Raw genomic sequence first — 12,470 nt, 5'->3', positions numbered from 1 at the left:
GTCCACGCCATGTCGTGTTGTGGCGCTTCTGCATGCTCGCAGGAGCCCTACAACATATTAGACAGGTGTACCAGTTTCTGTGGCTCTTCAATGTAGTTTCATTTACGTTACACAGAAACAATCAACTGTGCCATCTGCTAACTAAGGTTATCTGGGTTGACTGCCTAAAGAAAGCATTCAATATCAATCGAGCTATTCAATTTCAACTGACACAGCTACTCCTATCAACCACCCTACAGTCAGTCTTAATTTGTGTAGCATAGTTGGTAGCTCTTATGCTTACGAACAACATGTTATTTCGTTAGCTGTTTATCAAATAGAATAATAGACTTCTCTGTCACAGTTTTAAGATTGAGAATATTATGGAGAGAGATCAGAAGGCTCTTTTAATGGAAGAAAAGATTCGAGAAAGTTGAGGTTCATCACTAAACGTGTTGCACTAGCACAGATTTTAGCAATACTTGTAGCCACAATGAATACTATTGTTGAAAACAAATACTTAATTTTGAAAGTGCAAATAAAAGTGTGCCAAATGCAAAAAATTGCCAAGTTTTTGAAAACATGCAGACCTGAAAGAAATTCCAAAGAACTGGATGGCATGTGCCTTGTCTTATGTTGAATGTGGCCAATATACCCACAATCAAGGATTTGGGTGGAGCAACAGATATAAAAAGCGGTATAATATGGTCTACAAAGTTGTTCGTGGGGAAGCAAGTAGTCTGAATGTATTAACTGTTGGTTACTGGCAGAACAATAAATTAAAAGAATTTAAACAGACCAAAATAAACTTTCAACGTCAATAAAAGGGGCTCTTTTCCAACATTTCTTCTGAAGAAAACACATGCTTCTAAAAGTCAAAAAGAAGTTAAAAAAGACTAACATTTTGGATGTTGTTGTTGCGGTCTTCAGTCCAGAGACTGGTTTGATGCAGCTCTCCATGATACTCTATCCTGTGCAAGCTGCTTCATCTCTAAGTACCTACTGCAACCTACATCCTTCTGAATCTGCTTAGTGTATTCATCTCTTGGTCTTTCTCTACGATTTTTACCCTCCATGTTGCCTTCCAATACCAACTTGGTGATCCCTTGACGCCTCAGAACATGTCCTACCAACCAATCCCTTCTTCTAGTCAAGTTATGCCACAAACTCCTTTTCTCCCCAATTCTACTCATTACCTTCTCATTAGATATGTGACCTATCCGCACAGCATTCTTCTGTAGCACCACATCTCGAAAGCTTATATTCTCTTCTTTTCTAAACTATTTATCGTCCATGTTTCACTTCCATACATGGCTAACTCCATACAAATACTTTCAGAAACGACTTCCTGACACTTAAATCTATACTTGATGTTAACAAAGTTCTCGTCTTCAGAAATGTTTTCCTTGCCATTGTCAGTCTACATTTTATATCCTCTCTACTTCAATAATCATCAGTTATTTTGCTCCCCAAATAGTAAAACTCATAATCCCTCAGCATCACCTCATTTAATATTGTGCACTTTGTGTGTGTGTGTGTGTGTGTGTGTGTGTGTGTCTGCTAGACGCCCAAAACCAGACAGAATCTGCTCTGATCCAAAGTGACACACGTCATTGGTACCGACATGAGCCACCATCTGCAGTTGGCTGCACCCGTACTCTTCATGCCATCCAGAAGCACCCTTTCCACATCTGGAATGACTCCCCCTGGAATGCACACAGAGTGCACACTGGCTTCCTTCCCCTCCTTGGCAGCCATGTTCCTAAGGGGCCCCATTACGCGCCTAATGTTGGAGCTCCCAACTACCAGCAAACCCAACCTCTATGAATGCCCAGACCTTGCTGGCCAACAAGCTTCCTCTGGAATGGGGTGGCCAACTGCATCCGGCTCAGAGACATCGTCAGCCACAGATAACACTCTAAACCTGTTCGTCAAACGAACGGGGGAGGCCCTAGAATCAGCCCCACGGAAAGTTTTTTGCTGCCTGCCAGACTTTGGAATGATCTCCCACTCGATCACAGGTGAGGGGTCAACCTCAGTGCAGGCAGTACCCAGGGAGGTCACAGCAGTGGACCAATCGGAGGACACGTGGGACGTGCTCAACGTCCCTCGCATCCGCGCATCCGATCCCCCCCCAGTGACGCCCCTTGGCAGCAGCCTCAATCTGTGTGACGGAAGCCAAAGCAGCCTGAAGCTGCAAGCAAAGTGTTGCCAGCTCAGCTCGCATCTGTACACAACGATCACAGTTCCTATCCATTACTGCACTCCTCCTGTTTGAAGCTCGTAAAAATATGTAACAAGCGAATTGTGTATTCGACTTAGTAGTAGCAGGAACTAGCGGTGCGCTCTCGCTGACAGTCTAACTGACACTCCCGAGTTTTGATGGAACATACACCCACCCACAAATATAAATACATTTTACAATTATTTTCAATATTAATAATTTGGTATCTCATAGTTCACATAAAAATGATTACATATATTAAGAGCCTTGATGTAACACAGTTTAAACTTACCAGGAATGTCTGAACCAATATACACATTCCAGAGCAAAATGAAGTTCCACTATGAAAGCGTAAGGCATGTTCACTTTACCTATGCCAACAACTGATTCTCGTAGTTCCTGTAGCCCAGCCAAGAGGTAGATGCTGTGATAATTTTTGTGACAAGCTAAAATTATCTGACAGAATTAAATCTACAGCACTGTGTTTCACAGGCAGTTCTGTACCTCCCATGCTCTCCTAAACTACACGACACATACTTCTAACAAAGGAACATCCCCATCGCACCCCCCTCAGATTTAGTTATAAGTTGGCACAGTGGATAGGCCTTGAAAAACTGAACACAGATCAATCGAGAAAACAGGAAGTAGTTCTGTGGAACTATGAAAAAATAAACAAAATATACATACTGAGTAGTTCATGCTTAAGATAGGCAATATTAAGGAGAGTGTGAGCTCAGGAGCGCCGTGGTCCCATGGTTAGCATGAGCAGCTGTGGAACGAGATGTCTTTGGTTCAAATCTTCCCTCGAATGAAAATTTTACTTTCTTTATTTTCGCAAAGTTATGATCTGTCCATTCGTTCATTGACGTCTCTGTTCACTGTAATAAGTTTAGTGTCTGTATTTTGCGACCGCACCGCAAAACCGTGCGATTAGTTGACGAAAGGACGTGCCTCTCCAATGGGAACAGAAAACATTTGATCGCAAGGTCATAGGTCAACCGATTCCTCCACAGGAAAACACGTCTGATATATTCTATATGACACTGGTGACAACATATGTGTCACATGACAGGAATATGTTGTCGACCCACCTAACTAGTACACTTGGCGAATGGGTAAAATGATTCTTCTACCTTGCCCGAATTAGGTTTTCTTGTGGATGTGATAATCACTCCCAAAAAAGTGATGAAAACATAAGAGTTTGCCACATATACTGAAAACAAAAAGCTAAATTTTTCACTCGAGGGAAGACTTGAACCAAGGACCTTTCATTCCACAGCTCTTTACGCTAACCACGGGACCACGGCGCTCCTGAGCTCGCACTGTCCTTGATATTGCATATCTTGCACATGGACTACTCAGTTTGTATATTTTGCTTATTTTTTCATAGTTCCACACAACTTCTTCCCGTTTTCTCGATCGATCAGTGTTCAGTTTTTCAAGGCCTATCCACTGTGCCAACTTATAACTAAATCTGAGGGGGGTGCGATGGGGAGGTTCCCTTGTAAGGGCCTATAGTGTAATATCACTGACGGGTGATCAATTTTGACTGTAATTGAAAAAAATGAAGTTCACAAATTTGCCGTGTAATACAACGCTAAACTTGGATCAACTGAATGTGGTTCATTATTGATCCTAATTAGCATGAGAAATGCTTGGCAATACTAATAAATTATTATCGGCATGATTATTGCACCTGACTGTAGATATGTAATAAACATTGTAGATGTATAGTATTTATTATTGAAGATTTCATGTTGTAAAGAAGGGAGGAACTTAAGTGGAAGAAACTTCTCGAACGTTGTCAACAAACTTCACCACAGGCCAAAAAACCCTCTAAACAATAAATGAAAGAAACAATACAATTATCAGCACTAAAAGTTCTTGAACCCAGTCTGCTGTCCATCACAGTGGCCCAGAACCCTAACGAAAAGCAAGTGATACAGTTGAGTGGCACAGTTGAGTGGCACAGTTTCATAACACTGTGCCTTACCTTTATAACCAATATCATAGAGAATACATCTTTGGTGTTTATGTTCTGCGGGAATCAGACCTTGGCCCAAGGCATATTTCTATGCCTAATGCATGATCTCCTAAAACCTACAGAGAATACATTGTTCAACAGCTGATAATCCATGCCTGATTTGACTTCAAACAAACAGTTTCCCATGTGATGTCTCAACACATCAGACTTTTAGCAGTTTGCTGAGAATGTTGCAAAAATACATATGGTAGAATTTTGATAATATGTTCTTCAATTTTAAGTTTTTCGCAATTCTACAGCATGAATTCATAACCCCTGTGAAACACCCTTAAGGTCAATGCTAAAAAGTCCGCAATTTTACGTTTCTTCCTAGTGAGGTTTACCTCGATATTATGTTCTTATTCGACATCTCGCTTGACTTCATCCAGTTTTCTTCCTATTGACTGTACGAATTATAAGTTGCACAAAAGACAGACAGTTCACACGCAGGCGGTGGCGGAGTCATGGGCATATTTTAGGCCTTTGCAGAGAGGGGAGACATATGACAGGAAATGCTGACATAATCGACAATCGGCACGGTCAACACAACTTGCAACGTTTAGCTTCACCATGCAATGATGATACAACTATGGCAAGGTTGCGGCAGCAACACAACAGTCGATGCGAAGTGTTCCGGACTGAGCCAATAAGTGGCTAAAGGGCCAAGACACCACCTTTTCTTATGCCATTTATAATGCAGTCTTGTCCTTTGGCATGTATTTCTGCTTTAATGTATTCAGCAACACAGAGTATCTAAGAATATGCTGAGTTAGGATCAAAGAAACATCAGTCATTTCCGGTTAGTAAGCTCTTGTTGGCTGGTGACTTGTTACATCACACAACAGCCAGCACAGCCATCACACCACACCATACCACACAACACTACACCAACACATGTAATAAATTTACAGACCTTAGCCTACGAAGCATTCGAAATTCCTAAGTTATTGGATTATAAAGTATGACAGGCACGGAAGCTATAAATCAAAGTCGGTGCGAGAATTTCATTCTCCTCCTACAATGAACCTATTTTAAAAACTCTTAACATCAACTGACATAACCAAATGGTTCAAATGGCTCTGAGCACTATGGGACATAACTTCTGAGGTCATCAGTCCCCTAGAACTTAGAACTAATTAAACCTACCTAACCTAAGGACATCACACATATCCATGCCCCAGGCAGGATTCGAACCTGCGACCGCAGTGGTTGCGCGGCTCCAGACTGTAGCGCCTAGAAACGCTCGGCCACTCCAGCCGCCTGACATAACCAAATTGCAAACCCATAAACAAACAAATTTCAAAATTTATCTAAAATCAAAGATGATGTGACTTACCGAACGAAAGTGCTGGCAGGTCGATAGACACACAAACAAACACAAACATACACACTAAATTCAAGCTTTCGCAACAAACGATTGCTTCATCAGGAAAGAGGGAAGGAGAGGGAAAGATGAAAGGATGTGGGTTTTAAGGGAGAGGGTAAGGAGTCATTCCAATACCGGGAGGGGAAAGACTTACCTTAGGGAGGAAAAAGGACAGGTATACATTTGCACACACACACACACACACACACACACACACACACACACACACACACACACACACACACAGAAATGTCTGCTTGTGTCTGTGTATGTGCGGATGTCTGCTTGTGTCTGTGTATGTGCGGATGGATATGTGTGTGCGTGCGCGAGTGTATACCTGTCCTTTTCCCCCCCTAAGGTAAGTCTTTCCCCTCCCGGTATTGGGATGACTCCTTACCCTCTCCCTTAAAACCCACATCCTTTCGTCTTTCCCTCTCCTTCCCTCTTTCCTGATGAAGCAATTGTTTGTTGCGAAAGCTTGAATTTCGTGTGTAAGTTTGTGTGTCTATCGACCTACCAGCACTTTTGTTCGGTAAGTCACATCATCTTTGTTTTTAGATATATTTTTCCCACGTGGAATGTTTCCCTCTATTAAATTTCAAAATTTTACGTATATAATAGACCTATTAGGAAAAAAGGTGGGCCTTGCCACTAGTAATACTGTTGAGTACATGACGAAGGACTATCACTTTCACTAATGACCTACTATGTAACTGAGTCATTGTAACAAATTATACCTTAAAAAAGAGTTTTGAGGGTTCTTTCATTTGAGGTTCACCTCAAAAAACAGCAAACATTTATAGCCTACATGGTGAAATTACAATAATGCAGTGACTTCTAGCACATAGTGATAAACAGCAAGCTTACTTCACGGCTCGTTCCAAAGTACTGTACAGCCAATGTTATCAGTGTATAGCAAATGGAGTGAGCACAGCTTCCACTTAGGTTTCATTTATATAGTTATATCTCATATGCCCTTCGTTACCACACATTAACCTTCCTTACAGTAGTTATGCTTGGAGCCTGTGGACAGAATCTGGAATGTATTATGCCTCTATGGACTGCAGGGAATGTAGGCTACTCCATTTGCTGTGTGCACCACCACAATTAAAAGGACACATTCAGCGAATAGTTGTGCAAAGACTTGTTCATCTTTGTCGCAGTCCTAAATGGTGCTTAATGTTTTTTGATGGCAGACAGATTGTTATAAACATGAGAGATTGCAGGGACAGAGAAACACTGAAATCACAACGCGCTTCACTTTATTTTATATAAGTACATACACCATATGGGAAGGAAAACTTGGGTGTATATGCTTGCTTTTACGAAACCTTCTGTGCTTACACTACAACAAACAAGTGAGTTCAAAGTGCAAATTGGTAAAACGGCAGAATGCACCACTTTGACCACTCAGCACAATGAACAAGGAAATGCTTAAAGCAATACACTAGAGGTCACTGCTCTTGCATCACTAGAGAGTGCTGCACTGCTATTGGGTACAGAAGGTGAACACACACCCCCACACATTAAGAATCAGCCGCATTTCACAGTAATTCACAATTTTCAGTTTAATTCATCATGTTCATATATTTTTGCTTTTTTCTGGGTATGCACAAAGGAAAGATCTCTCAGAAATGCATGTCTTGACATATAATGTGTGGTTGTAGCATGTTGGAAAATGTTTCCTAGTACCCCGATACCTATTTCCATTTTTTGACGTGTTTTTACTTGCTGTTACACATACATGGTTTTTTTTAAGAACTCATGAAATTCGTTAGCACAAATTATTGTATAAACACCGTATTGTACGTTTGATTTCCTTCACTTATACAGTGTTAATCGTATTTGTCAATTACACATGTTTTTGCTTGTATTTTGGATGTTTTAACATTTTCCTCAGTTTTGCGTTTTTTAAGTCTAAACTGCAGAAAATATAAAAAAAGGAGTTTCACTGTATTCCTGATTGTTGGTCATGAATTTCAGTGTAGGCAAAAGTTTCAATTTTCACCACTGTTATTCAATGCTAAAGAAACTTTCGGCACAGAGAACTGAAAGGTGAAATAAGATCTGACCTGGGTGTCACACCTAGCACACAATCGACGAACCACCGTTAACACAATTTAGCCAATAAGCTTGATTTTGCAAACTGACTTACATATTAGCACTACTTCTGTTCATCAATGTGTGTGCAGTTTCATAGTAGTTAGAGCAGATGTCCACTGGTTAAAAAGTCAATATGAATTATTCAAGCCTAACAGAGCATTTCTGTTAAGATATGTTTATTCACTACTGGCTGCTGTTGAAATCAATATACTTAACTGTTGACTGCAAATAGTTCAAGTTTTCCTTTCTTACTCTGCTGCTATGTATGTTTGAAATACCTTGAAACACTGACATTAATTATAAATCATCTTCAACAATTCTTCTGGAAATAATTATCATCATTATTTATATTGCCAATAATCTCCTACAACTAACTTGACAGACTAAAACAAAAAAAGAACCAAAAACAAAAAATATTTCTACATTCAGCAGTGATGGTCTATTAAATTCTTTTTTCTTTAATCCTTTTCAACTCTTATTTGCACGAAACAAAATCTGTTATTTCTCAGAGTCATTAGGCTGTGAATTTACGACAACTTTTGAACTTAAACTGACCTGTAAAATTCTGCAACTCGAAGTTGATCCCAGCTCATGGCAAAATAATCTGATACTAACATTTATACAACACAGATTTCAGAGCTTTTTTGTGCTAATGTAGCTAGAGAAATGAGAATTTTATTTAACCAAAGACCCAGAAAACCCAAAAGTGCAGTAGTACCTGAATTCCCCATATTTTCTTTTTGTGGCCTTGTAAGAAGTCATATATTAAGAGGTACTCACCAGCAAACAATTTATACTGCTTCTGCTTTGCATTGCCCTTCTTGTGTGAGGACATCAACTCTGAAATAAAAGTAAGTGATAATTTACCAATTTTTCTCGAAATCTATGTGGAAGGACAGTTAAGTGATGGGCAGAAAGGATACAGGTAAGGAAAACAGAAATAAAAATTTGTGGAGTATAAGGAAACATGAATCCCATCACTAACATCAACAGTCTTTACCTGGCAAGAAATTAGAAACAGAAAGATCATGTTACCTCCTGTTAGAGAAAAGAAGGAACATAATGTTACAAAATATCTTCGAACAGATTTGTAATTAATATTTACAATATAATCTCATTAAATGATAAAAACTTTGGGCAGTAGCATGCCACTCTCTCAGCAACCCATGATATGTATCAATTGGGGGCCAAATCTGGAGAATTTGCAAACAGTCACTGTATCAATATGGGCTATCACAGCAAGGGCAACAGACGTGCAATATACTGTTGAAAGACAATGTCATCGAGACCTTGAAGATAAGGCACAGCCACTTGCATTAAAAGTAAGAAAAGTAGCTCAAGCAACAGTATCACAGAATGCTAAACCAGAGTCTCAACAGGCAGCTGTCAAATTCCAACACACTGGTAGGTTCTATTCATTCTTACATGTGGCATAGCAATATCACACAATGTTCAAATGCAACTGATGCCTGAGAAATACACTGCATGAGCTTTTGTTATATATAGATCTTAGATGGCTTTACTCCTCCAACTATCCCATTAAGCTACACTGAAATGCTAATCATTCTCAAATAAAAACATGTCAACTGGCCATTTCTTGCATGCTGCCTTCATGGTGTTGCAGTTTTAATATCCATGACTTGAATTTATCACATATAATTTTGGTACGTCTATGTGTATGTGTGGTAAGTCAGAAGACAGTGGGAGATATCTCTTGCATTTTATCATGTTGCTTGGAATACAACCTGTGTCATGCAGTTCAGGCATCAATTGGAGTAATGCTAACATATCCAAGTGAATTCGACAATGAATTGGTTCACCATGAAAAGCTAAATATTTATATTTACAAAGCAATTACCGAGCAGGAAGCAACAATTCCAGATCTGGTATGTATGTAATTTAAACCTTTGTGTTCCATTTATATGACCAGGACACAAATACCTGAACAAATTTCAGAAACACATTGCACTTCACTTCATTACATTGCCTAAATAGCAACATGAATCGTGCAGTTCAATCTCCCATAGATGTAATGCCCACATATTCAAAAGAATTCGCCAGCTGATTCCACATGCGGTCAGCATGAAAAGATTAATCTTTAAAACTACAAAACATACACCATGTGATCAAAAGTATCCAGACACTCCTGTCAGGTACTACATATCAGCGACCTCAGTAGTCAGACATTGTGAGAGAGCAGGATGGGGCACTCCGCAGAACTCATGAACTTCGAACGTGGTCAGATGATTGGGTGTCAGTCGTGTCATAGGTCTGTATGCGAGATTTCCACACTCCTAAACATCCCTAGGTCCGTTTTTTCTGATGTGATAGTGAAGAGGAAACGTCAAGGGACACATACAGCACAAAAGCGTACACGTCGACCTCGTCTGTTGACTGGTTGACTGACAGACCACCAACAATTGAAGAGGGTCGTAGTGTGTAATAGGCAGACATATATCCAGACCATTACACTGGTATTCCAAACTGCATCAGGATCTACAGAAGTACTATGACAATTAGGCGGGAGGTGAGAAAACTTGGATTTCATGGTCAAGCAGCTGCTCATAAGCCAGACATCACACCAGTAAATGCCAAACGACGCCTCGCTTGATGTAAGGAGCATAAACAGTGGGCGATTGAACAGTGGAAAAACATTGTGTGGAGTGACGAATAACAGTACACAATGTGGCGATCCGATGGCAGGGTATGGGTATGGTGAACAACCAGTGAATGTCATCTGCCGGCGCATGTACTGCCAATAGTAAAATTCGGAGGCGGTGATGTTATGGTGTGGTCATATTTTTCATGGAGAGGGCTTGCACCCCTTGTTGTTTTGTGGGGCGCTAGCATAGCACAGGCCTACATTGATGTTTTAAGCAACTTCTTGCTCCCCATGGTTGGAGAGCATTTCGGGGATGGAAATTGCATCTTTCAACACGATTGAGCACCTGTTCACAATGCACGGTCTGTGGCGGAGTTGTTACACGACAATAACTGCCCTGTAATGGACTGGCCTGCACAGAGTTCTGACCCGAATCCTACAGAACACCTTTGGGATATTTTGAAATGCCAACTTTGTGCCAGGCCTCACCGACTGACATCAATATCTCTCCCCAGTGCAGCACTCTGTGAAGAATGGGCTGCCATTCCCCAAGAAACCTTGCAGCACCTGACTGAATGTATGCCTGAGAGAGTTTCAGCTGTCGCAAGGCTAAGGGTGGGCCAACACCATATTGAATTCCGGTATTACCGATGGAGGACGCCACAAACTTTTAAGTCATTTTCAGCCAGGTGTTTGGATACTTTTGATCACATAGTGTATGTTCATACAATGTGACATTCTATTCCGCATAATTATAACATTATGCCGTCCAGCGACACCACAGTGGTGTCATGCGCAATATAGCGGTCAACGGCTGGCGACACAACAGTGTTGTCGTATGCATAGTCTTGCTCAGTGACCGGCAACACCACAGTGGTGTCGTGAGCATAGTATCATGCAGTGCCCAGCGACAGCACTTTATTATCTTTTGCATTCTGCTGGTGTTTTGTTTAGGTAACATAAATTACACAAGTCAACAAGTTTTTTGTTTTTATAAGTACTTGTGCCCTTTTATCACAGCGGACGAAAGTGACAATTGGATTATTTACGATGAATATGCGGACGTCTTGTCTGACGTTCCGGATGACTTGGCAGATTGGGAAGAAGACATTGGATATCAAAAAAATGAAAGTGAAGCAGAATCGTAGATAGATAGTGAAATACATCCAGGAAGAATTCGGTGAACGCTATGGTAGCCAACTGATTCGGATGAATCAAAGAAGGCAGTGCACAGTGGTCAGTCTTTGATTTACTGAGGACCAATAATAAATTTGAAGGATTCCCGGGCCCAAACGTTTTTCCCAAAGATACACAGAGCATTAAGGATATCGTAGAATTATATATTGGGAACAATCTGTTTGAATATATTAGCAACGAAACCAACAAGTACTACAGTCAAAATTGCAATAGAGGGAAAATGGATTTAAAAAATGTCAAAAATCTGTCGATGTTACAGGACCTGAACTTAGAAAATGGTTTGGGCTTACTATCCATATGGGAATTGCAAAAAAAAGCAAGGATCGATTATTAGGAGTAGAGTAGTAGAGGGGTTTTGTGGGCGCACGACAGCAAGGTCTTCAGCGCCCGTTCAGTATCCTAGTGAGACGGGTGTCAAGAAAAAAAGTTCAGAACATTTACATGAAACGGAACATAAAACACGGGGAACAATAATTGGAAAATATGTGCTCACCCACACCGAAGCGTGGGATGAAGCAGGGCGTCAGCAGTAAAACATGGACAACACAGGAAGAATTTGAGAGAGGGAGCTAAAACAATGTAGCAGATGGAAGTGGCTGGCTGACCGCAAGGAAAAAAAGGGAGGAGTCAGCCACTCTGCAATACACTAAAACCTCCAGCCTAAAAGTTTAGGCCAGAGTCCAGACACATCACAAAACTTAAAAACCCTAGACACACACGTCTCATCGTTTGCTAAAACACAAGGCAGATCCCCATCAACTTGTGCTTCTGCCCTTGCATCACGATATAAAATGCAGTCCGTTAGAATGTGCCGGACAGAGATGTGCACACCACAGGCAGCACAAAACGGAGGAGCCTCCCGCCGTAATAAATAGCGTAATAAATATGCGTCAGAGGACAGTGCCCGATCCGAAGACGTGTGAGGGCCACCTCTTCCCGCCTGAGCAACCGGCAGGAGGAACGCCACGGCCGAGTG

General features: G+C 40.9%; 1 protein-coding gene across 4 annotated transcripts in view; it reads right to left on the bottom strand.

Annotated features, from left to right (window-relative positions):
• Window positions 1-12,470, bottom strand: part of LOC126253119 (ubiquitin carboxyl-terminal hydrolase 10-like) — a 132,524-nt gene that overhangs the window by 22,860 nt on the left and 97,194 nt on the right. For all 4 annotated transcript variants that reach the window (XM_049954242.1, XM_049954243.1, XM_049954244.1 and 1 more), the window contains one exon: window positions 8,476-8,535. In XM_049954242.1, coding sequence (XP_049810199.1) covers window positions 8,476-8,535 — 60 coding nt within the window. The remainder of the gene's footprint in view (window positions 1-8,475; window positions 8,536-12,470) is intronic.

This window comes from Schistocerca nitens, chromosome 4 (genome assembly GCF_023898315.1).
Source record: "Schistocerca nitens isolate TAMUIC-IGC-003100 chromosome 4, iqSchNite1.1, whole genome shotgun sequence".
Lineage (NCBI taxonomy): Eukaryota > Metazoa > Arthropoda > Insecta > Orthoptera > Acrididae > Schistocerca > Schistocerca nitens.
This window is presented reverse-complemented; position numbering and strand designations above follow the sequence as displayed.